The following is a 26689-nucleotide window of genomic DNA, read 5'->3' on the forward strand; positions in this document are numbered from 1 at the left end:
AGCTTCATAAACAAACATTTAGCTGTTTAAGGATGAAGCTGTTAACAATGGCTTAGCCGAACCCTTAGAAGGTTGGGAATGAGGAAAGAAAAAGTAACATAAAAGTAAGTATCACCTGAAGTGAGATATATACTCCATTTGCTAAATGAACAGCTTCTGATGCTTCAATGGGGTTAGGAATATCTAAGTCCTGGGGTACAAGATGACACTGCTTCAGCAGCTGCACAAGGCATGTAACATTCCCACTCATGCTGCAAAGTTCCTCCAAGAACCAGGCTCCATCTCTTGAAGTCAAATCAACCAGTTGCTCTCCAGCACTAGATGCTGCACCTTCCATCATCAGATTTCGCCTGGATGCGTTACAACAATCAGTTAGACAATGTGCCTGCTAGCGTGTTCCCTACATCATTATGTCACTCAAATATTCCTTTTTTGTGGTCTCCAACACAAGCACATACAAAAAGATTTCATAACGGGCACTCACCTTGTCAGCGCACACAGAGCAGAGATGATAACACTTGCTAAGCTCAGTGAACCCTCCTCTCCATTTTCATGAAGGAAAACTTTGATGCAACGTTCAATTTCTTTCAGCTGCTCCTCACAAACAGGTACAGTAACCGCCTCCTGTTTCAAACGCTCCACCTGCCTGATAAGTCTGTTATTGATATCTGCTGCATAGCGCTGTAAAGTCATTTCTGTAGCAGTTATGAACTGACACATACTCGGAGGTGGCTGAGGAGCGTACTGCATTTCATACCTGTAAAGGAGAAGTACAATGACAAAACTGTCCCTTCTCAGGTGCTAGCAGATTGCATTCTGCTCTGTGGGTGGGAAAAACACTCTACATTTGAACAGTTCCCACATCACCTACTCCATACCAACAACAAATACCACAGCGATTGATGGCTATCCTAATGACATTTTATGAAAGTCTCAGAATGCACCATATTTCATAGCTATTTGCGAGGACAAAAGACAATCAGCAGTTCTTGAGGCAAAGAATGAACAGAAGAAATAACAAAACACATATCAGTGTAAATCCTGAATACAGTTTAAATCTTGCAAGCCAAGCAATAATAATGCTGAAATGGCATGACTTGAGAAGAAAAAAAAATTTGAAAATCTGCCTTAAGAAAAACCTCAAATCTTTAGTTGATTTAAGTGATTTTTAAATACTAGAAGTTTCTGAAAACCCTAAATATCACTACTCTAAAGGCACAAACATGGTTCTTTATTTATTCATTACATGACAACATTACTCGGTTTTCTTTTTGCAGCACACAGATTAAACTATGGAACAGTACTTATAAAGCAGTTCTTCCATCTCTTTCCCCAAACTTCTAGAATTACAACTTAACCACATCTCACTTTATAATTAAACCAGTCCTCACAAACCTACTCAATAAGAAAACTAAAATCCCGAAGCAGGTTGAAAATTAAGTTTTCAAACAATCCATTATTTTGTCAACTTACTTTCTAAAGATGTCCTGACAGCGCTCTATTGTCATGTTGCAAATTAGTTCTTCCATCCAGGTTTTCCACTGCTCTATTCGGTGCTTCTGAAACACAGCTTTTGGATACTGAAGAGCTACTGTTGCATAGTTGTGCAATTGTTCAAGGCAACCACGTAACACAGATCTCCTCTGCTGGAGAAGAGCACCAACTTCTCCTTCGAGTTGCTCACACTGACTGATTAGATGTGCCTGGCCTGCGTTCTGCAGAAACGCCGTTGCTGGGACGTAACTCGGAGGACCTGTTAAGAGAGGTGTTTAAAAATTAAGGCCCATCTCTGAAGCACACATAGCTCATAGCGTACAAACACTGCATGCTAACATCACTTCAAAACCACTCTTTTACTTGCGATAACAGAGGCATGAAGAATTCGTATTGAGAACTTTGAGCACAAACTAAGAGAAGAATTTTATGCCCAGCTAGGGTAAAGACAGACAAGTTCCTTCAGACAGCTTGGCACAGAAACCTTAAGTGCTCTAAATCACCCTTTGAAGAATGCCCTTTCTTTTTTTAATTATATACAGGTTCTTGATTTTAAGTTAGAGGATACTCATAATGCCTCCTGATGTTAAACTCTATTTTCAAACCATTGAAAAAAAACCCCATAAATACCTAGGTCCATTTGTGTGCTTATTTCTTGAAGAAGACTTGCAAGTTGCGTTGCCTCTAAATTAGTGAAAGCAGTTTGATAATGAGTTATCCACTGCTCAAACTCATTCAGCTTCACCTGGATTGCTTCCTGGACAGCTCTTTGTTGAGACTGCAACTGTGTGTGCTCAGAATACCTGAATTATTGAAGCAACAGAATCAAGTAAGCACTACAAAAAAAATACTTTACTATACCTAATACAAAACTATACTGAACAATACAACTACCTTACTGATCAGAAAATTAATATATTACACAACACTTCACCATTGTTGTCTTAATAATTAATTCTGTTTTCCTACAAAATAACAAACGCATGTGCATATTCATGCAATTCTGAAATCCTTGATCAATTTCAAATAAACTTGAAAAACAAGTTAAAACACTTGAATGAAAATATTTTTGTGCTATTTATCGTCCACAGCTGCACTATGTGGATTAATCTGATGGGACACCACATTCAGCACAATCTGTCTCCTGCCCTGAGGGTCAAGTGTGGAACACATACCATTGTTATATATTATAGGTTATACTGATGGTTATACTGATGGAGTAAGACACATGATATAGCTAAGACTATTCAGTAGGAAAACAGTTTCAATAATTCTTCTGTCCAGGAAGTGACTTGCTTACTGAAAGAACAGCTTTTACTCAGCTATTAATCTCTTTCATATATACAGTTCTAACATTTTTAAGTACACTACTACACCAACCCTATTGAGCTGTGAGATTCCTGACAGAATTCCTGGCTCTTCTGTACCTGTGCTGAAGTGTGTGGGAGGGATGATCCACTCCTTCTGCACCTTCCAGAAATTCTATCTCCTCCAGCAGTTTTCCTTGCAGCTTTTCTACATCTGTCAACTGCTCTTGCAGCTTCAGATACTCTTCTAAACTACTGTCCAACTTCGGCAGCACAGCAAGCATTTCATCTCTGTTCTTAAACCAGTTAACCTGTAACCAAGACACAGATGTCAGAGAACTGAACTTAATTCAAACAGGTAAAGTAATATGTAGCAGCATGTAAACCTTCAATGATGTTAACCACCTAGAAGTACCTCCTACTACTAAATAAATTAGCATCTCTTCCACCCCCACCCTCCCAAAAAGGCAATAAATGAAGTGAAGGCACAGGGCCTACTTTGGTTATAAACTGAAAATTACTGTAGTAAACTCACCTTTATCTCAGCCACTCTTGAAGAAAAGAGACTACGAGTAATATCTCTTTCCATTTCTCTTTTGCTTTGTTTGTTTTCAGCCTGCTGGCCACCACCACCATAGACAGCTCCAGCAAATCCTGCTTCCCCTCCCGCTGTCCAGTCCACCAGAGGATCATAAACAAAAGCTTCCAGCAACGTAAGCAAAGTCTCTCTCCCACGCCGCATAATATGAAGGACCTGCATCATATTTTAAAACAGACTCATTCTGATCTCGCCTTATCCTTGTATCCTTGCATTTAGGTGCAAAATCCAGTGCTTGAGTGGATACAGAAATCCAGAACATATCCCTAACCACTACAAATACAGGAGGAACACCACTCTATGTACAAATGCAGCCAGCCTGTAATAACATCACAAAAACTAAATATTGCATCCTAGCCTTCCACACAAACTCCTCTGTTCAGAACATTTTTCTTGTTAAAACAGTATCTGTCATGTTGGTAAAGGACAAGTCCTGAGGAAAAAGGGTAAGCAAAACTTCACAAAAAAACACTTCAGGAAAAACATAACATTTTACATCTAGAGCTGCAAGTTCCTCTTTTCCCCCCCCAACTGAAGTTGTACCACTACTTATATATGTATTTATCTGACATTCTCACATTTCTTGAACACCTACTACAAGATGTATCTAAGATAAGTCCGAATAAAAATCACAGCAGAGAAGGTGAAGGCTTTATAAATCAATGGCAGAATGTTTAACAGAAAAGTTCTAAGATGGCAATGACAGCCCTCAGGTTTTTGCAACTTTGCTAACTTACCTGTTCACAAGAAAGCCTGAAAACCCCTTCTACTCCTGTTACTCCAAGTGCTGTTTCAATATTATGTGTCATCCGGAATGGAACCTTCTCTGGTACCCTAAGGCTTTTTCCTTTAAGATAAAAATTTAAGTTGTTTCTTTTAATTACCAAGAAGGGAAACCTTGTATTTGAATAACATATAGCATTTTTTAAATTACCTTTTTCAAAGCAAACATTATAATCTATGTGGACAACTTCTCCTGTAGTCATATCTATAAGAACATTATCCAGATGTCTGTCTCCAAGACCAATGATGTAGCCAACCATGGACATAACTGCAGTGGATCTTGCATACGACTTTAAAGAGAGTTTCAGGAAAAAATTATTTGTGGGAATCCTCTGCCAACACATTGGACTGACTACCATCTTAAAACATTATTTTAAGTGTAAGAGAAATCAAAACAAATTTATTCCAAGCTGTTTTCTATGTGTTGTCTGATGATATTTTACAAGAGTTTTCACATCCTAGGCTGATAAGTCTAATATAATAATGTAGAGTCAGGTCTACACCCATTTTTTTATTCCAGACAGTACAACTGCCAACATTTCCTGTTACATGAAATTCCAGCAGTGCTAGCTCACCTAACTCACGAGTACCATTGCTCAAACACACCCCAGGCATTAGTTGTCCCTCTTCCCATTAAAAACACAGACTTTCAGAGGGAAAATGTATTTGTTGTAACTCACCTGTGTAACTCTCCACCATTCATCTGGTGTAGTACATGATGACCAGAGCTCCTTAGCTAGGAGATTTGGGGGAGTTGCTTCCATCAGTTCTTCTAGAACAGCCCTCATGACGTTCAAGGGCCAGTCACGACGTGATACATCAAGACTAAGCCCGACCGCCTTTAAAGCGGGTCCAATTTTACTGTAGTAAAGTTCACTGGGTCTAGGCACTATTCCTGGATTCTGAGGAGTCTGGTAAGAGTCCTGAGCCTAGGAGAGGTAAAAATGGTAGTTTATGTATTGCAACTCATTGCCACAAAGAAGCATCCCAAATTAATTTTTAGTGAGAACGAAATAAGAAACAAACTCCTCTACTTCCAGAGCTCAGAGTATTCTTTCAAAATTCAACAGTTAAAAAAGCCTGAATATATTGATTACACATTGTTTTCGTCTAACTCCACTCTTACCAAGGTAAATTTCAAGAACACAACTGTAAAAATTGTATTTAAAGTGAAACGGAGCTATAATAATTTAACCCTATTTGTTCAAAATAATTCAAGTTGTCCTTGAATTATTGTGCCGTAATATTCTTATTTGTTACACAGCAAAATACATGTAAATACATATATGCAATTCTACTGACATCTGATGAAATCAAGAGATAAAAATACACAGAACTATTCTGCATTATTACGAACAAAACAAAATCCTTTTAAGATCATGTTATTTAGAACGGCAAACCAAAACAGAGCGTTTCCCTTCCAAACTTCTAGCTGGCATAAAATATAGTTATTACCTTTTGTGCTTGTAAAGCAGCTTCTCGCTGTTGCCAGCGCTTGTAAAGACCAAACAAAGGCGTAGCTCCATCCACCCACTGGATCAAGCCCGATCTTGTTCCCAGAGGTGTCACCGAGTAGTGTCTCGCGTGGAACCTCGGTGTCTCTTGGCGGTTAATAGTAGCAAACATTGTGTTCACAATTGATAAGAATTGCATGATTCTTTCGTCTAGATGCAAGTCTTCCAAACCTGTGAAAAATTTATTTTATTTAAAATTTAGTTTCTAGACTAAAATTTAGTTTCTTGAAGCCCAGGATTCAGCATTTTTTGAAATCCTACTTTGTTTCAACAGACTATGAACAGCTTTATAAATCATGCAGATTAAGGATGAGTTGTTCAGCTCAAATCTACATTTTTACACAGCATTTTACCTACCAGAATCATGAGTTTGACAACTCTCTGCAAGCAAGGCACACAACAGTTCCTACGTAACAAATAGGTCTTTCCCTTTCAGGGAAGCCATGAAGTCTCTGAAGTTGTTTCTAGGTGCTAACCTTAAGCTTTGACAGAAGTGCAGCCAGCAAATCCTATCAGTATGCAAACAGAACGCCGTTTCTGATGCAGCTTTTATAAAAGAAGGGATCTGAAACATCCCTGACTTTCAGCTTTACATGGCAAAATTCCTTGAAAATCTATGGTGAAGTGGGAGGTGGGGAAGAGAGGGAGCAGATGCTCCAAACAAAAGAATTCTGTATCATGAAGGCAGATAAAAAAGTTGCCACCATGCACCTTACTAATACAGTCTAATTCGTAACAAGAGACAGTAACTTGTACAAGAAAACTTCATTTCTTACCTTTGAACAGGTAGGGATAGTTTTTCCCATCTGAACCCAGGAAAAGCAGCTTTTTAGGTTTGGTTTTGGTTGGCAGGATTGTGATGGTGCTGCCCACACTATGAATTGTGACTGTGTCTCTGGTAGATACTTCTCCAGGTAGGGCTATTTCAGTGTTCATCATGGCAGCCAACCAAGGACTGATTTCTTCAAGTCGTAAAAGGTAACTAGCACGTTTCTGTGCTCTTTGTTGCAAACTTAGCATAACCTATTCCAAAGAAATTTTTTGGTTTAGGTTGAGGTTCACCTTAACAGTATTTATAAAAAAAACAAAGCATCACCAAACCAAACAGACTTAAATGGTGGTCATCTTCCAGAAAGTAGGAAGATTGTTCTTAAATTACCTTTCATCCTCGCCACCCTACTAATCCATTTACAGCATATATACCCTGCCTGGTGATAAGCACCAAAGTCACAACAAATCAAACTCCTCACGAGGTTTGCTCCTGGATTTATAAATATTTGAGCTGTGGGCAAAGGCAGCAACATTCAGCAACCTCCTGTTCATGTATGTGCATGCTTGTTTGTTCTGCAAAGCAGAAGGGGAACTACCAAAAAAAAGTTCATCTGTGTGTAAAATCTAGGTTTTGTCTAGCGAGACTTGAAAAAACACCATTTTGGCTCTGGATATGCAAGTGAATACAGATTTTGTCTCTCCTCAGAGCACTGAAAAACTAAAACAAGATCACGTAATTGGAAAATCAAGTTTCTTTAGGAAGGGTTGATCATTTGAACACTGCTACAAGGCCCAAGGACTACGATTAGATAACCAGAGTACCACTTGTTAAAATTTCAATCAGCTAAACTCAAAGAGCATAGAGTTTCAGAAAGACAGTGTTTAAAAACAAGAGAGCCCTCTACCCCAAAAACTGACAGCATCTCAGACAGCAGAAGACAAGATTTGAAAAAACAGTTTCCTTGGTTAGAAAAACAGTAACACGGACAGTCAGTACAACTTGTTACAGAAGCAAATGTTACTGTGCTTTAGCGTCCAGCACCTCTGTGGTCACTGCACAGCACACAGTTTCAGGCTGCAATTTTGATATGTTCAGAGAATACTAAGGAGCGAGTGAAGCACATGGTGCAGCAAGTGTCAAGAGTCTCTACATCGTACTCCTAGTCCATGCATGTAATACCTCTTTAAATGGGAGCCAGCTGCTTCCGGGTTTAGCAGGATTCAAAGGATTCTTAAGTTTCTCTAGTGCATTTCCAATTGCATCTCCATAGTTATCCTGAAACCATTTCTCATGAGGAGTTTCTGCAGGAGCTGCAGTGATGCTCCGTACATGTTCCAAAGCAAATACAATGGGCTTCATTAGAGCTGTGTGCTTTTCACGCATGATTGCTATTTTCTCCTCTCTAAAACAAAAGAAAACATCAAAAATAGACCACACCAAAATTTCCTCTTAATTCCATAAAACTATGTCATTTCATAAGCAGAGTATTAAAATAAGACTGCAACTGAGACATCAAAGAATGCACATAAGTTATTACCTCTCTAAAATGAGGTCTTCAAGGATAACCACACATTTTCTTTTTTTATTTTCTTAAAACATTTAACTGTGTTCTTCACCACTGGCAATCCTGAGGAAAAGCTCCGAACTCAAACCACTCTAAGCAACTGACTTCCTTTAACGAAAGAGCTCTTTACTATTACTACCTGTGGATGTACCACACTACAAAGAATGGGAAGAGAGAGACTGAGATCATGCCGTTCTCCCACTCCATGTCAGCCCTGATGACACAATTCAAGAGGCATTCGTGAACTTAGCCAGGTGCCCAGTGAAGGGCTTTCCTCTTCCACAATTCCATTCATGGGAGATCTCAGGTAAGGGAGACAAAAAAAATTTGCTAAATACTGAAAACCAAAACTAGCTTAAGATGTTCCATTTATTCAAAATATCTGTATTTAAAGTAAGCTCCAAACAGATCACACCCTTCAATCTGCTTGCCCTCATTTCATCTGACTTGTAAGAAAGACCTTGGAAATGAAGAACAATAGGATCATTATCATTAAGGAAATTTCAACATGGATTCACAGGTAGATTGTTCTTGTTTCTCATTTGATTGGAGTACTCACTGTAGCATCACAAGGTGCTTGAAATAAGGTCAATGGCTTACAAAAAACCAGCTAAGATAGCATGAATTCAGGAGTCACAAGACTGTTGATCAGTTTGACTGTATGCTTCCCCAAGAACAAACACTGGCTAGGATTATCACTTGAATAATTCAAAGAAGACGTACTTCCGTAAAGTGTTGTTGTTTTGGACCCTTTTAACTTCATCTTCCAGTTGCTGAATCCTTCTGAGGACGTACATGTGCTGCTGCAGTAAGACTCCCAACCAAAGCTCATCCCAAAGAACTGTAACTCTGCGCAGCTCAGCCACTAGCATCTGAACCTGTACAAAATAAAGATTCATTTACTTAAGAGTATAAGTATTAAGACTTATTTTTGTACATGAACAACTTGAAAGATGGCAGTCTAACAGCAAAAATACATCAAACTTCCAGCAGTGTACCCACAAGACATACAAACTATGTATTTTGTATTTCGGACAAGAGCACAAGTAACATATATTTGAATTACTAACCTGCAATACCATTGTTGGATTTGCAGCAGAGAGTTTCTCCACAATTTTGCTGTAACAATCTTGCATCATTGCTTGATCTTCATTTAATCCAACTTTTGTGTCACCTTTACTACTTTCTTGAGAAGCTGGAGGGCTTCCTCCATCACATTCGCCACCCAACAGTTCTTCTCCTTGAATATTACCTAGCAAAGTAGGGATGGCAGAAGGCAGCTTGTTTCCTAATTTAAAACAGATATTAATGTATTAGCTACACTGTTCCAGCCTTGAAAGGTACATCACTCAATACTTCATTTAGCATCAGGTCCCCATATGACATTAAGTACTGGCAAAGAAGATGAAGGTAAATTAAAAAAAATTCTTTGTCGAACTGTTAAATCAAATTAAAGGTATCAGTGAGGTCCCATAATATCGTTAAAATAGAAAATACCAGTTACTGAAAAAAAACACCTTGGCATCATTTTATCCAGTATATAAAAATATATGAGCTAAAGTATATTTGAACATTCACTTTTCCCTCCATACCTGAAGTCTGGGATTCACTGCTAAGAGAAATGGTACCCACTATTGCAGGATATAGTATGAGATGGGGAGAATCTTGAGCCACTCGACACAGTAAGTTGCAAATACTCTGGCGAACATACACCTCCGGGTGATTCAGGCGGGAGAAAAGTTGAGGTATAATACCTTTACAAAGCAGAACAGAAAATGGGCCATTTCATTTCACTTCAAACAATGCAGAATTCTATTTTACTTCTAAAAGCATGCTGGCACCAGCAACAGCTTATTTTCTTCTAATATTCAAAAACAGATAACATCAGATGCAATACCTAAGTGCTTTAGTCAAGCACCAGGAATTGAGTGTTGCACGCTGTATCTGTTATATCATTTTTCAAAAATAGAGACACATTAATAAGACTTGAAGTTAGCCTAACTGGATGTTTCAAAAATAAGGTACAATTTTGCAACAGTTGGTCTCCTCTTCTGCAGTCTTCCACACTTTAACTCAATAACCTTTTGTGGGAAATTCCCTGAGCAACCAGAACCAGTAGTGCAGTGAAACAATTGCTTTGGAGTCATCTGGCTTTACCCAGAGCTGCATTTCAAAACATAGCAGGGCGGGTGGAAAACAAACACCCAATCATCTTTTTTTTTTTTTTTTTTTTTTTAAGGGGGGGATATAACATAAATCTTTTAAAAAAATCATCTTTTTTTTTTTTTTTTTTTTTTTTTGCAAGGTGGTAATATAGCATAATGCTTCATAAACCACATCTCCTTTCTCCATTCAACATCTTAAAGCATGGAAAGGAGGGGATTGGAAGTTTTGCTACTTGAATCTATTCTAAGAACAGAATACATGGCAGGCTTGAACATCTTTAATGAAATTACTTTGTAAGAGACAGGCTCTCCTTCCACCATACTTAAATAAGAATGTTATGAATGTGCAATGAATACCTTTCTTCTTGTATTTAGAGAAAATGAGTCAAAATTAATTTTAACAACTAGGTAATACATACCCCTCCAAGGAGCAGTAGGTGTAGTTTCTAGCCCATGCTCTAGATACTGCCTAAGTTCACCAGCATGTTTCACAAGCAATCGTAACAATCTTAGTGTTGCCATCACAATAACATCATCTGTGCTTTGCTCAGAAGTATTTCTTAAGTGCAGCCTGGGATCATCTTCATCAAGTGGAACCTTGAAAGAAACAGTGCTTTAAGCTAAGTATATAGTTAATATCGTCATTAAGAAAAGTTTGTAACTGGATTTCCTCATCAGCACAAACACTAACCTGACCAGCATTGAGCTTGAGAAAAGTAAAGTATGCACTGCAGGAGAGTTTATAGAGACTGAATATCCTGTCTACAACTTTCCTCCACACTTTAATTAACCCTTCTGTTGCACGTTCATCAAGATCTGAAAGCCAGGGACAGCTTGTTAGTAACTGACGCCATATAACATCCACCATATCATCCTCTTCATTGTCTTCATTTTCAGTGATTTGCAGAGTCATATCTTCATCCTAAATGCAAGTCAAGAGAAAACAGACTTAAGTACCCCAATGATTTCTACAAGCAGTATTAGTTCCTAGTCCAGTTTTTGTCTGTGGAACTCATGCAACTGCACTACAGGATCACCTTACCACCCTCCAGAGAACAGATGTGTTACCACTTACAAACAGATAGTTTCTTAGAGAACTCCTGTATTGTCTGAATTTTAACTTTAAGATGTTTACAAGAGTAAATGAGTCACAAGTAGAGGAAAAATAAGGTTCACCCCGAAGTTGAACATTGTTCAAGCAAGCAAATGTACACTTACTTGAATCCCAGCTGGACGACACACTGCCTGCCCAAGAATCCCATAGATTTTCTCTTTATCTTCCTCTGCAATGTTGTCTGGAAGCAAGTTCTGAACCTCAGATTTTTCCCGGGGCAGCAGACGAACACCTTCTCCCTGACTGTAACATTTAACGAATTATTCATCGGCAACATATTACTGTTTACAGAGCTATGAACTCATTAAGATCGTATATATAAAACTTCTTTAAGGAAGAAGCCTTCATCCTGATCTCAGAAATAAAATCACAGAAAGCAAACTTGAAACTTTACAGAAGGTAAGTAGGCAGAAGAATATGCAGTTCTCTGCTCACATGTGACTGCAGAACAAAGAGTAGTAATCATAAATGCAAAGCTAGAGTTTACCCTAAGAAAACTGTGTCATATAAACTTAAACATTAGGGTGAATTTACCTGGCATTATCAACTACTTTCCGGCCCCATCTATAAGCCCAGCTAGCCAGGGCTGCCCAAGACTTGGCTACTTCAGGTGCCTGTACTGAAGACAAGTGATACAGCTGTCCCAAGATGAAGTCAGGTTCTCCAACTCCAATATTGACTGTGATGGAGAAAGAGAGCAATACATTATGATGTAAAACTTACCTCTGACTTTCTTAACACAGCAAATAACACCAAAACATTTTAAGTATTTTTTTGGTCAAGTTGGTACCTAAGAATGTCAAATTATCCAAATGCAATTATTTTTCAGTTCCGATACTGACTGCAAATCAAAGATCAGTTTTTCATTTGCTAACAACCACTGCCTTTACTCTATGACTGTTTGCTCTTTCACAAATAGATGGAACTGAGGCAAGAAACTCACAATCTCCAAAACAGCAAGATGCCTCAGAGAACAGATTTTTACAAAGTACGGAGGGCAGTGTGTTTGTGTTTATTTCCGTATATATTTTTTCTTCACAATCAAGTCAGAAAGCACCTTACTACTTAACATCCATTAACAGCTCTAGAAAAGTTCTGACGGTGCAAGGGAACTAAGTTCATTTATGAAATCCATGTTCAAGTAAAGAAAGAATTTTATCTTGACATTTGAAGAAATGGCTGCTGAAAATTGAGAACTAGAGTACATTTTGTAGCAACAACAAAAATCATTAAATTAAGTAGATATTAAAAATAATGAGAAAACCTAAGGTAACTGCTTTTCACATTTATGAGCGCCTTCAAAACATAAATCTTGTGAATGCTTAATCTCAAAGATCTCATTCAAACTTTAGCAAATGCAGGACCTGAGAGCAGACAAAAGCATGACAAAATTTTATATCTTCCTTATACAAAATAAATGCATTTCAGTTTGTTCTTCAGGCCACCACCACTTGAATGAGAAAAATGTGAAAGCAATACAAAATGTCAATATTAAAGTGCTTGGGTTTCTTCACCATGTATAGTTACCTATTGCACAAAACACACACTATTTATATGTTTATTAGTACAACAAATACATAAGTGATGAGCACCTTAGTCTTCATTAATATAACTGGTCCTAGCCCTCAGTAGAGTCATCAGTAACTAACTTAACAAAAAAAAAAATAAGGAGAACAAATCTACCTGTAGATTCACTTTCAATCCTAGGATATTCTTCTTCTAGTGCATTAACAGCTGGGAGATCAATCAAGTTATATATGTTTTTAGACAAGGTAGACAGACCACTGTGATTCTGCTGCTGTCGAGCTCTATATACTTGTTTCAGCTGTCCTGAGATCTCTTTCCATTCTGCTTGAATCCACTTAGCCAGTGTGAGAATAGATTTAGCAACAGCATATTCAGCTTTGGCAGACTTGCAAAAGGATATGGCACAAGAACTCAGCATTTCCATGGCATGTGTTGACTGACCTGCATACCATGAAAAACATATCTTCAGCAGAGCGGTAACTTTATTCACAACATTTCTTCTGAAATTCAGCGTGTTCAGATACAGCTTGTAACAATATAATTTTAGGAAATTCTCTTCTGAAGTTCAAAATGAAACAAACGACTTGTGAAAACTCTTTTAGATTAAGACAATAGTTATAGGATGAAGTCAGTTCCTAATGACACTGCCCTGTTAAGGTATCAGCAAGGTCAGGGGAATTTGCTTGCTTATGAGGACAAGAAGCTCAAGTACCTACAACATAATTAGCAAATACTTACCTGCTGTGTATAATAGTTTTGTTTTCTCAATATCAAGTTCAGGACCCCATTTTTCATCCATCTGACCTGGTGCAGACAATTTTTTAAAGTGTTGAACTAAGTCTTGTGCAGTGGTGGTTTTTCCCAGCTGAACTTCACTGCATTGGGCAAGCAGCCGTGTGGCTAGAGCAATATTTCCTCGCTTCCGTGCAAATTTTGCTGCTGTTAAGCCCAGCTCCATTAGATGGCTTTTAATTGGGACTGTTGGTTCTGAAGAAGAAAGCAAGACATTTTAAATAAAATCACTAAACAAACAATAATTGCACCTGGGTTATACAGTTTTTCTGCCTGATGCATTCTGCACATGGCCATCAGTAAAAACCTGCTCAGCTCTTTTGTATTTCCTAACATCTCCTTCAGAAGTTTAGATGACTTAATTTCTGCCTAAAATATTTATATACCATATCGTAAAAAAAAAAAAAAAATATCCATAGGCTATCTACTGAGCAAGAGAGCAATTTTTTTCACTATAAGCATTCTTCTTAACTAAGAAATCTACTTGTCTCCTGGTACTTCTTTTTTCCCCACTACTTCTTACTGTACTGCACATCTAAATGGCTTTCATGACAGTTTTTGCAGACCCAGTATTGATAGTGTTGAAGTGTTCAAAAGCAAAAGCGTTTAAGTATGGGAGATGAGCAAGTGAGGTGTGATTAAAGAGTGCTAAGTGCTAAGCATTTCAGGAAAAGGGTTTTTTAACACTGTCTACATTACAGTAGTAACCAAGAACCCTGGCTGTTAAAGCAAGACACCTAGATAATCAAAACTTGGCTTTTAAAACGTAATTCATCTAACTAAGCTGATGCTTTTGGTAGAAGGTAAATTCTGCATTTACCTTTCATAACACTAAAATGAGAGCTTTATATACCTTTAAGTTTTTCCAGTAATTGATTCTGGTACACTGTGTACCTCAGCGCATGCATCCATGGCCTCACATCATGTTGTTTGCAGGACCTCAAAGCCTCATTGAAGAGAGGTATAAGACAGTCCTAAAAGAGGTACAGAAGTTACATAGTTGTCCTAAGACATGACATTTTACTCAAACATATTTTCATTTATTACAACCAAAATCCATTTTAATGCAGAGCAAACATTCTTATTTGTATTAGTAGCCATTCTTAATTGCTAAATGTAATTCTAGAAAGACGTGTTTGATTTCAAGAGGACAACACTAAGAATAGCTCAAAATCAAGCAGAATTGTTTTCTGTACAACATGACTAGAAATTAGAATTAGATCGTTCATGCTGGTTGAAGTTTGACATTAAGGTTTTAATTGCTGAAGTGATTTTTTTTTTTGATAAACATTTTAAAGTTACTTTTAAAGTAAATTACATGTGTGTTGTAGAAATTAGTGTTTCAATGTATTTAGAGAAGATAGTTCTCTAAATGGCAACTACCAATACAACTTTTCAATTACACTTGCAGTATTTTAAGCAGTTATATTTGTAACTGCAGAAAGTAGTAAATTTTAAAAGCTTGCGTCAAGGCACATTAGAAGACTAAATGAGGTCTTTTTACAGTACGATTTACAACACAAAACACGTTCTATATTCAATAGTTTTTGACATGACAGAGAAAGCCATTACTCTGATTTAAATTTAAACACAGAGACACACCTCTGATGTCAGCCTGTTGGACACAGTGTTTTCCAAAGCAGAAGAACAATACAACTGAAGAGTGCTCAACACTGGTAAAGACTGAGACACAGTGAGTGTGGAAAGTCTTAAAGGTCCAATAGCGATCCGTGACGTTTGCTTTAAGTACTTAATAACATTTCTGAAATAAAAGAATCAGGACAGTTATTTTTGTTAGTCAGACTTTAAAAGTAAACAGTCATATAAAAATTAATTAAGAAAAAGCGAATTTCATAACTTCAAAGAGATTATGAGAAAACTGTAGTATCATGCACAAGCTACAGTATGATACTTTATTATTAAATCAAGAAGAAGCAGTACTTTTCCAACTCAAAGAACTACATAATCTCCAAGCTAAACATCATTTTATTTTTCCTCACTAAGCTTGTAACAGCTAAAACAGGTAGCAAACTACCATAATGCTAAAGTACAAAGCAAAATATGCTTTTTACTAAAGTTACATTTAACAACCTAGGACAGCTTTTCACAGCATATTACAGTCATTCATAGCACATTTCAACTTACTCAGATATTGACTGCCACTTCTGCTCCTGGTCTATGTGGTTTACAGCCGTTGCCAGACACACCGAACTTCTCAAGAGCTGTACTTCAACGGCTTTTTGAAGTTCTTTTGGATCCGGACTTAGCATATTAGGAAGGAGCTTCTTCATGTCTACATGGAGATGAAACGATTGTAGCCAGCTAGAATTGCCATATTTTATCAAGTGTCACTGTCTGAGAATGCATTTTTGACAGCAAGGAACTTAGGGGGAAAAACCCCTTACATTTTTATATATATAGTATATACGTACGCATATTTGTATTAGAAACTGATGGTAGGTTACTCACGAACACGTTAACTCCAGAAAACACACTTTTATCAACATTTAGAATAGCCACTGCCAATTATTTTGAAGCTAGATTCATAAAGGTCACAGTCCACTGAATACAACCAACTACATTCAGAAGTTTCAGTCTGTCATTTAAAGAGATCGATACATGAAAAAATATTTACTTTTGTATTTTAAGTAATGTTAACTTATGCATTTATACCTATTTTTTCTTTGGATCCCCCTGCAAGTAGGTTGATATTTTCTCCTGGTAATAATTCTAGTTGTTCAGTGCATTCAGTAAGTTGTCCAGACTCAAAGCTGCTCAGAGACCTGCAATTCAACGTTTATAGTTTTATTTCCACATTGCTTCCTTCGTTCCAGTTGCTACGTATCTTATATAGCAAAAAAGACTCAAGCCTAACCCAAAATGCTACAAAGAGCTTCCGATTAATTCTAAGCAAAAATCCCAATTTTCACACAGATCAATAAAAGGCAATAGTACTGCACCAAAAGGATAAATGTAGTATCAAAGTAAAAGGAAAAAACCATCTCCAGCTACGAAGCTTTTCATATTATCATCATGCTATATGTAATACTCTTCTACTATAGCCAGGAACAAAAAGGTTGACTTCAGAAGAGTTTAAAAACCAAGAAAGAAAACCCCAAATCTCCCTCTCATGCACAGAAAAGTATATTTTGGGTCAGATTTTCTTAAGACAAATGTTTTCAAATCTTCAGTTCACACGAAACCAAGTTCCAGAAGTACTGAAATGTTGCACAGGTCATAGATGATACGAAATTGTGTCGCTTAACAGCCTAAAGCAGTAAATATAACTTTTTTTAAAAAAAAAATTTCTACATTAGGGAATAATTTGGGCATTATATACTTTTACAGAACTACACATAAAAAAAAGCACTAGAAGGTAAGAGGCTTGATGGCTCAAAATCATATACAGAAGAATCAAAGGCTGAATATTCTTGCTACTATCCACTGAAGAAAGAAAAAAAATATTCAGCATGTGAGACTCCTCTTTCTGCTGAATTATTTCAATCCTCATTACTACAGTCTCTTTTCAGCCTGCTCAAGAGCAGAAAAGTCAAAGTGCTGCTGTGCATCCTCAGGAACTCTTCACAGGATTTTTTCTGATGATACAGTATCTTACTCCTAGGAATTGTCTGGATGAAAACTAACTCAAAGCAGCCAAAATAACCAGACTTCTGCAATACTACAGCAAGCACCTGTGATGTTTATCAGAAGTACAGTGGGCTTAGTTTACAAAAACATGGACATTTAGAAATGACACATTTCCACATCCATGACAAGCACTCTCCTAATGGATTAACTGCACAACACTGAGTTACTGCACTAAGAAAAAGCATCACCCCTTCTGACAGAAGTTGTCCACTTTCTCGATCTGCAAGGTTTTATTTCAAAGCTTTCTAGAAGGAAGCTTTTAGTTTCAAGTCAAGAAATTTCTGCTAAAAGCCGTTTACGATGTTTACCGCAATACTACAGGGATGGAAAGCAATCAAGCTGTCAAACGAAACAGAAAGGATCCTTAAACCTTGATGGACTATTTCAACTTCACAATTTCATGAACCAGACAGATATCAACATGTAGGAAATCAGTGCACAAACAGTAATTCTAAATTCCATTTTAAAAAAAGAAATTTAGGCAGCCACAATGACCTTCTTAACATACTTTTTATATGAATTAAAATACTTTTAAAGAACTGTACCAGTGACAGGCATTTATTTTTTTACTATTTCAAATTGTACAAAAGGTGTATCTTCTGTCAACAGAAACAGGATAAATTTGATACCTTATACCTTTCACTGAAATTATGTATTTCCCGAATACTAAGAAACCTCAGTAGTCCAAAAGGCACAGTAACTAGAATGATGTTACCTCTTTACCTATCTGTATGGCTGCAAACAGCATGGCCAAGTTTTCCCCCTCCCAAGAACACAACTCGTCACGTCTTTTTCAATGACATCCAGTTTCTAAAAACTCATAAGATCATCAGTATTTCAGTTCCAGGATACTGTACTCCAAGGTACTGTTGAATAAGTTAATTATATCCTTACTTTATGTAGTTAAAATCTGCTTTCAGATTGATTGAGGTATTACTATTGCTTTTCTTCAAGTCATGGACCATATTTTGCCACTCCTGAACAGCAGACCAGTCAGCAATGGAAATATAACATTCACACGCTTTGTTACCCAAGTAGTTTATAACTTCAGGTGAAGAGTCACTTGGCTTGGTGAGCACAGTTTTTCTAGTTTCTCCTGGGAAATGAAAAAATAGTACCTATATTTCAATATATATTTATGCTTATATATTTTTAAATAGCAATTCTATTACTCAAATGTAATTTCTATGTTTTTTGTTAAGAAAACCACTTAATTTTTAAAAAATAATTAAAATCATATAACATTTACAGCATTCTTCCTTCACAAATACTTTTATTCTTAAAAAAAAATACAGCTTTTTCAAAGGAGGTTTTGGGAAAAAATAGTCCATATCTGTAAAGAAGCATCAAAACAGGATAACAGAACAACTAAATTAGGAACAAAGAAGGTCTCTTTTCAAAGATAAAACAGAATGCTGCAACTAAGCCACAGTAGTTAAAAACCATCTGAGTACCCACTGCATTTATGATACATTATGTCATAAACACTAAGTCTTAATGTACAATAATCTAAAATATTTCAAAATTAAATCAGTAAATTACAAAAAAATTTACTTTTTAGTTTCACTCAGCTAGACCTCAGTACTGCAAACCCTCATACCCACACATAATACTGTTTCCAATAGTTCAGTTTAACTGCAGACAGAAACAGGTTTTCAGATTTAAGAATTAGACACTATCAGTGGCTCTACCACTGAATGTTCTAATTTACATACATAGAGTTACAGAATTGTATTTCTCTTAGAAAGGAAAAACAGCAAATACTGACCATTCAAGGAATGCTTTGGGCTGGCATTATTCACACTGTTGGAATTGGCCAACTTGAGAACAGTTTTGTCAAAGCCTGTTATGCAGCAATCCACTCCTGTCATGGAGCACAGGTGCTCCTGGTATTCCGCAGTTGCTTTTTCAAACCTTAAATTGTTTAATATTTTAATCAGCATTTTACAGAAACAGTTTTCTTTTTTTTTGGTAAATAGACTGTACCTTAAACATTTCTTTACAACAACACTCAAAAAGTTCACGTGTCACCTTCAGCAAACGAAAGGGCTTAGTGTATAATACAAGTTTACCAGCTGAATTTGCAGGTTACAGAGTAGTATGAAAGCTTTTCCATTCAGGTTTTAATGCTAACCTCAAACCACGCACAGACTGAAGAAGATAAATGAATTTTATATTTGACTGTCATACTTCTTACCTGAATGAGTAAAGCCGAATATTGATTAACTACCTACCGTTTAATAGACGATTGTAAAACTGGGACTAGGGCAACAATTCACGCCTTAAATTTGACATTTCTAAGAAACTTCTCATGTATTAAAAAGCTGTACATTAAAGTATCTTACAAAAACAGGGAAAAAATAGTTATGAATATAAAACCTAGGGGGTTTTGTTTTGTTTGGGTAGGTAAATAATGAAAGGTGTCCCTTCTTCACTTCATAGAGACGAAAGGGTGCATTCCTTTAATGAGATGAAAACATTACAATGAAGGCACACCCTATCTGGAACATTGACCCACTTATCTGTATCTGCAGCCAAAGATTCTACTTCAATAGGCGGTGAAGCCACTTTTTCAAAGCTGAACTAAAACTGCAAAGCATCTCCCTCTGAGTACCTCTCTTGGCAAACTGTGGCAGGTAATCAGATGATGACATCGGTCAGAAACGTCATTAAAAAACATTTAAATTTATAACATTTTGCAATGTCAAATTAAATACAATGTGAAAATAGTATTGCTGTGTATGTAAAACTAAGACCAACGCAGCTCAGTATTTATATTAATTTCCTGGCAATTTAGTTAAGACTATAAGTTAAAATAGCTAAAAATGCCAGATGCATTAGGCATCTCTGAAAGACAGTGACTTTGACACAGAAATTACATCAGTAGCCTTGATTCACACCACAAAAGAGTCAGAAGAAGAACTACACATAACAAGGAAAAAAAAAATATTTCCCGTCTGTAACATCCAGCTATCCAAGAAAACTTACCGCCCTTCTGCTTGTTGAGCTACAGAATTGATCCAGGCAAGACTCTTCCCAACTACAGCAGAAGACCAGACAGCAATACCCTGAATAGCTTCAGGGCAGTGAAGCTCACATAACGCTTCTACCAGCATCATGATTGTCACTTCAAATTCATTTCCCTAAAATCAAATCAAAACCTTTATTTAGCAAATCTCATATAAATAAAGAGCTATATACCTTGTTACATACTTGGAAATGGTTAAGCAGTATTTCATGATACACATCCACAAGTGAAGTGCTCTGCGTATCCATCCATCATGCTGCTTTTGGGAAAGCAGGGGAGCTAAGAGAAGAGTCTGTGCTGGGAATCCACAGCCTGAATGCCAATAGCTGGCAATCCCTACGTGTGCCTATACCTGCTTCAGAATTCATAAAGCAGCAGGAAGTAATTAGTATCTATTCCCGTTTGGTCCCCATGTGTTGCCTGATCTAGTCAGGAGGTGGTGTCCCTGGCAACAGGGAGGCTGGATTAAAAATGATCTCTAAGTTCCTTCCAGCCTAGGACATTCTATGATTCTACCAAACCTCCTTTTTTTAAATATTTAAGCAAACCAAGTCATGTACTGAAGAAACCTTTTTAAGTAGGTTTAAGCACTTTATCCACTCATCCCACTCCTGCACTTCTCTGCTAGTTACTTAGAGAGGGAGGACACCCTCGGGACACCTTCCCCTCCTGCTCATACCCACAAGCTCGGGAAGGCCTCACAAATACAACAGAAGTTTCATACGGTTTAAACAGAACCTTCAGCTTAAAAAGAAATTACACAATTCAAGCTGCAAACAAACTGCAGCACTCTTTTCTGTACAGCACTTTGACCACAAGTGCACAGCACATCCTAATCTCCAACCTATTGCTTAATCACAAAAGCCTGTCAATACAGGAGTTGACTTAACATGGCTTTAAATAACAATCTTTTTCAGACCAGTTGGTTTAATAACTACCAATTGTCCCACTTAGTTCTTTCAGAATATCGTGGGAATATCTTTGCAATAGTCTACAGAGCTTGAAAAGAGAGTACCTGAGTGATAGTATTATTAGTTTTCATTTCTGTGAGTAAATCAAAGCCATGCCTGACTGTCACAGCAGGCTGGCCAGCCAGCAATCCAACTCTCATGATGGAAAGTCTAATCCGCGTCAGCCAATCCTGGCACGTCTGACGGTTAGTATAAAAGAATGTCCTGATAACCTTTAACAAAAGAAAAGGTAAGTTTTACAACATTGTTCTTTTCTATAAATCCAAATAGTTATACAAGTACTTAATGTCTACAACAATCAAAGCCAGGACCGGTTTCTTTTCTCCAGTTGAGATGAATAAACAGGTAAAATGCCACATCTTTAATTTCATTAATGCAGATGATCTGAAATCATCCATAGCATGCAAATGTCCAGGTGCACTGGCCAGCTAAAAACTTTGAAATGAACTGACTATAAATTAACTATTACTGTCATGTCAAAGTTTGGTAATTAAGCAGCTCATTTGAACAGTGAAGCATATTTTGCAGTTAGAAAAAGGTATGTAGCTGATAAATAATTACTATATGCCTTAAAAAGCAATTTAAAGCATCAAATAATTGCATTACTTTACAAGCGGACTGCTGACTATCTAAAAGTGACTGATACAAATTAGAGGTACTACAAACTTGCTTGATTTATATCACTCTACAAGCTGGTACTCCAGAAATAAATCCTCTTTTCACATGCTCTCGAGGAGTAAGCTAAAGTCAAAAATCACACAAATTAAGAGCCTCAAACTTTGAAAAGTTCTGCAGTTCCACGGTTAAGACCTGAACAACCCTGAAAACAATGATCCTTCAATAAAGAGTTTCAAGTAACATCAGCACTCTAAGACAGACAAACCTTGGGTGGAGAGGTAAGAGCGTTGGCACATCCCTCATAAGCATTGTACATCAATTTCTCCAAGTTCTCCAGATACTGCAGAAGGAGAACAAGCCTAAGCTGGTTGCTGCTGTGTCCTTCGTCATTGTCTGCAGTAGTCCACTGGCTAACATCTTGGTCAGGGTTTAAGGTATGGGCTGCAAGACTCCTAATAATACCTACATATTTTACCAAAACATTAAAAAAAAAAAGTTACCAGACAGTATTTTATTTAAACGTGTCAAGACATAGCAATGTTAAAGTAAAACATCTCAAGAGCAAATAGTAATTATGCAACCACTCTTCCGTCAATGCGTTTCTTGATGTGTGAAAAACACACTAAAATCTTTAATGACCAAACAATAAAGCCACCATTGCGTCTTGCCTTGGACATGGAAGTTTTTAGCTGCACAATCTTAAAAAAAAAAAAAATCACACACAAAAAAGAAAATAAACTAGATTTTTTACATTACCTTCAATCGTTTGAAACGTATCTTGGGCTCTACCCAGAGGAGTTCGTAACTTTGAAAGAACAGTAAACTGAGCTGCTTCCCAAACAGCCCATTGCCAAAGAACAGCATCAGTCTTCAACAGATTACGAGGGATGGTTGGTTGATCTCTCTTATCTAGTCTTTGACAGCTATAAAACAACCTTTCTAACCAATTATCCTTCCTGAAAGAAAAGATCAGTATGTTAAACACAAGTTCACGTGCTAACAAGTTTACACTGCACACTCTTCAGCTCCCTATTGCTCTCAAACAAATCTCTCATAGGGTTATTTCTAAGTAGCAACGTATGCAAAAAGGTGTGCATTTACAAATACATACCAATATTTAACATGTAAAAAGTGATTTAAGGTAAAGCAATGTAATTTGTAAAGATAATTACAAATTCAAAACTAAATATAGCTTGGCATTGTTTACTATAAATTTGACATCCATGGATTTCAGTTTTAAAAGAAGCTCTTACCCAGTTCGGTGAACATTTCCATACAAAATAAAACTAATGACATCAGAGAAATCCTGGGGGTGGAATGTATTACTTGGAGCTTTGCTCATGTGACTTCTTAAGGCCAAAGAAATTTCTTGTATTTCTGTGTGGGTACGGTTACTGCAGGAAGCAGAGGGGAGGGAAACAAACATCGCATGCTATAATGCACTTGAATAAATCAAAACAAGTTGTGCAGAAAAAGTTACACACATACACATGCATATATGCAATGACTGGAAATAAGTACACTCTCCAGGATTAACACAAAGTGCTTTAAGAGTTCAGGTCTTTCAGACAAATTGCAGGACATGAAGTTGCTGAAGCTCTGGACCACCTTTCAAATATTCATATTTGATGCAAGAAGTGCTGCATAGTTTATAAAATTCTTTAATTACCTTGGGTAATACTTACTTTTCCTAAACCTGTAACAAAGTAGAAGAGATAGCAAGATACTTGATGCTTAAATTAAGATGGCACAATGACATTCAACCAGCATTATTTTTCAGGTAAACACCACTGAAGAAAGTAACTAAACCATTCTCTATATTGAAGTTGATCTGAAGAACTTACCTCAACACAACATCTAACGGAATTGACTTCAGAAGTTTTCCAAAACTTTGTCTTACACGAGCACTGCTGTGTAACAGCTGGACACGACACACATCAACACATCTGAATAACCAGAAAGGAAAAAAGGTTGCAATACTCACATTAACAGCATGATTAGAATCAAACAATACAGAATTCTGTGCAAGTACCTTTGTAAAAGGTCATCTGGGAGGGAGGAAGACAGGGCATGGAGGCTACTACATGCTTGAAGACAAATGTTCACATCTTCCAGAAGGGCTGAATTAAGGAGTGGAAAGAAAAAAAAAAAAGAAGTTATTCTTGCTAGAATTAGGTAACTTATGCATTACTTTGGTTGTGGTAAAATATCTAAAGCTATTTTTATAGCATAGCTGGTAGGAGGAGACACAGGCTTTAAGCAATACTTTTGATTCCATTGGCTGGTTTTATTGTAACAAGTAAATGTCTGGCAGCAAAAAGTCACTTGTGCAACATGTTACTGATGGGCCTTTTCCAACAGCTGACAGACTAATCCTTCTAGGGACTCCATATATTGGTGTTATACACAATGTATTTCAGTAAGAAAAAAACCTAAGGTAAACTTAGTAACTGCTGGCCTTGGGAATTTATTGCTCTTGCTAGTATTACGCTACTAAAAGCATTTGTTCCCATATTTCTGTTTCCAGGTTTCGAAATCCAAACCAATATATCACAATATGGAATCGTTTTACTGCTTTTGGTGAAATAAAATGCAGTCTTACAAACCAGATTTGGCACATAGCTAACATTTTTGGCAGATTAATTTCACAATCACAGGTCATTAATAAAATTAATTGTTTGCATAAGTAAAAAGTAGGGATTCAATTGAGAAAAATTATAGAAGGACAGTGCAAGTTTTTGTGCAATACAATCTAGAAGCATCCCTATAAGTAAACAACCAGTACAGTTACAGCAATCAGTGGTACATGACAAGGTCACTGACATACTTAATTATGCCAAGTAAAAGACAGTTTGTAAGTAAAAGTATGTGATAACTTACTGTTTGCTAAAAGTCCTTTACAAAACTTATGAAAAGATGGGAGAGAAAATAATGGTGCATATGTTTCTGATTTTTTCATCAGAACAGCCACTTCCAAAGCCCACGTCATAAGTAGTTTCCTTCAAAAAACAGAAGTATTAGCCACCCTAGACAGTTACCAAAATGTATGTTTCAATATTACATGAACTACTTCAAGTTACAAATGAGTATTATACTGTAACTCATAAAGGGTTTAGTAACATTTAAAACACCCCTAATTTTTGTAACACCTCAAGATTGTATCATAAAAGGGCACTTTCAGAGAGAGGAAATCTTTCTTCAGTAAAGTTAAATAGCTCAGCTTTTACTGTGTAGAAGTTACAATGATTTCAATTCTTTCATGTGTAAAAATGAGCAGATTTTTCCATGGGCATTTCACTGTGAATGTCTAAAATAAAATAATAAAAAACCCCACTTGACTAGTTGAATTTATCCCGAGTTTTACAGAAGAAAATGATGCTGGTTTCTGAATCAAGGCATTCTACTGAAAACAAAAAAGGTCTTCTGATTAATAAGAAAATGTTAGTTACCTGGTATCTTGAGTAAGGTTATCCTTCTTAAGCAGTAGCCCCAAAAGATTTAGTATGGTTGAGAAATGTTTTTTTGTTGCTGTGGTTACAGTACTTATAACTGCTCCATCAAAGAGAGAGGGAGAGGAAGAACTAAGGCTACTGGATATGAAATGGTCGTGCCTGAAAAGGCAAGAAAAAAGATATAAAACCACACTGCAATTAATGATACTTCCTTCAAGTATACAGGAGGAGGGGAAGCAACAAACACCCCGAAACCAACCAACTAATAAAACCCAGCAGCAAGAGTTAACGCACACCCACACAGTAACTACATTATGTCAAAACCTATGTATTTTTAATCTCTGGTCTAACAGAACAAAGCTACAACTTTACATCAGTCATGAAGCCCATGAAACCTGGTTTCAACTGTGGCTAGTATCAAATGCTTAGTGAGAAAACATCAAACTCAAGAAATGTACAGAGTAGCAGTTAAACTAGTATATTCCCTTACTTTGCCATTTTGCAGTCATAAGGTACAAAATGTGTTTAAGTCCGTCGTTTACATTTCGTGACCTCTCCTAGATCTCACAGTAAGCAAAACGGTAAACAATCTTTCCTTATTTACTGTTAGTAGAGTTCTCCCTCAGTTATCTCTATTCAAACATAAGACTTCTAATCTGCTTTTGAATAAAATGCCAAATTCTCAGCCAAGAAAGCATATCCTGGCTTAAATACAGACTCCCTGCAATTAACGAAAGCAAAAACTGATTAGGGAAGTTTGGGCAAAAGCTTAATTGTAATAGCCTAATTAAATTCATCCCTTCAATAACAGAATATATTCAGATCAGTCCATCCCAGTGCTCTTAAAATATTGATGAATTATTAATCTTCATACCTGGAACAGTGTGAATATAACGTATAGAGTACTGCATACTGGACAGCAGGAAAATGAACTGCTATGTCGCCATGAACGATCATCAGATTTTTACTGAGTAGTGCAAACACAGTTGGCGAAAGGGCCCACATCTATAAGAAAATTGCAACATAAGCAAACAACCATAATTAATAGAATCTGGTTTTAAGTGTAGTTTCCATACCATTAATTATTGTGTTTTGTTTCTTCCCAAGGGAAATAATTTAACTCTATTAATTTTCTGATCTGCATTGTAACTACTTCCTTCCCCCTTTTAAACAACCTGTTACAAGCAGTTTATGTTTTTATTTGGAAAGATCCAAAACAAGTGTTTCCACATGGTTGATATACTACCAGGTGACACACTAAAGTTGCTTTTTTCTGTGTTGGTTTTCAAAAAGAATTACTGTGATGATCTTCCAATCAATCCTTGAACAACTCTGAGGTGAC

The 26689-nt window shown here is 36.8% G+C and overlaps 1 protein-coding gene across 1 annotated transcript in view; it reads right to left on the bottom strand.

Annotated features, from left to right (window-relative positions):
• The window catches only part of SMG1 (SMG1 phosphatidylinositol 3-kinase-related kinase), a 52525-nt gene that overhangs the window by 9892 nt on the left and 15944 nt on the right, over positions 1-26689 (bottom strand). The window contains exons 14-50 of the mRNA XM_009872556.1: positions 26222-26352; positions 25345-25506; positions 24776-24894; positions 23928-24015; positions 23740-23841; positions 23149-23289; positions 22652-22851; positions 22161-22357; positions 21322-21489; positions 20267-20421; positions 19047-19192; positions 18173-18374; positions 16304-16413; positions 15776-15923; positions 15233-15392; positions 14484-14604; positions 13577-13825; positions 12995-13279; positions 11846-11990; positions 11416-11554; positions 10889-11119; positions 10617-10794; positions 9625-9786; positions 9103-9320; positions 8756-8910; positions 7648-7870; positions 6473-6719; positions 5638-5867; positions 4863-5111; positions 4334-4472; positions 4137-4246; positions 3337-3555; positions 2922-3112; positions 2125-2297; positions 1474-1753; positions 485-757; positions 116-350 (exon numbers count right to left, since the gene is read on the bottom strand). Of these exons, the coding sequence (XP_009870858.1) occupies positions 116-350; positions 485-757; positions 1474-1753; positions 2125-2297; positions 2922-3112; positions 3337-3555; positions 4137-4246; positions 4334-4472; positions 4863-5111; positions 5638-5867; positions 6473-6719; positions 7648-7870; positions 8756-8910; positions 9103-9320; positions 9625-9786; positions 10617-10794; positions 10889-11119; positions 11416-11554; positions 11846-11990; positions 12995-13279; positions 13577-13825; positions 14484-14604; positions 15233-15392; positions 15776-15923; positions 16304-16413; positions 18173-18374; positions 19047-19192; positions 20267-20421; positions 21322-21489; positions 22161-22357; positions 22652-22851; positions 23149-23289; positions 23740-23841; positions 23928-24015; positions 24776-24894; positions 25345-25506; positions 26222-26352 (6681 nt within the window). The remainder of the gene's footprint in view (positions 1-115; positions 351-484; positions 758-1473; positions 1754-2124; positions 2298-2921; positions 3113-3336; positions 3556-4136; positions 4247-4333; positions 4473-4862; positions 5112-5637; positions 5868-6472; positions 6720-7647; positions 7871-8755; positions 8911-9102; positions 9321-9624; positions 9787-10616; positions 10795-10888; positions 11120-11415; positions 11555-11845; positions 11991-12994; positions 13280-13576; positions 13826-14483; positions 14605-15232; positions 15393-15775; positions 15924-16303; positions 16414-18172; positions 18375-19046; positions 19193-20266; positions 20422-21321; positions 21490-22160; positions 22358-22651; positions 22852-23148; positions 23290-23739; positions 23842-23927; positions 24016-24775; positions 24895-25344; positions 25507-26221; positions 26353-26689) is intronic.

This window comes from Apaloderma vittatum, unplaced genomic scaffold, assembly GCF_000703405.1.
Source record: "Apaloderma vittatum isolate BGI_N311 unplaced genomic scaffold, ASM70340v1 scaffold11727, whole genome shotgun sequence".
In the NCBI taxonomy this organism is placed as follows: domain Eukaryota; kingdom Metazoa; phylum Chordata; class Aves; order Trogoniformes; family Trogonidae; genus Apaloderma; species Apaloderma vittatum.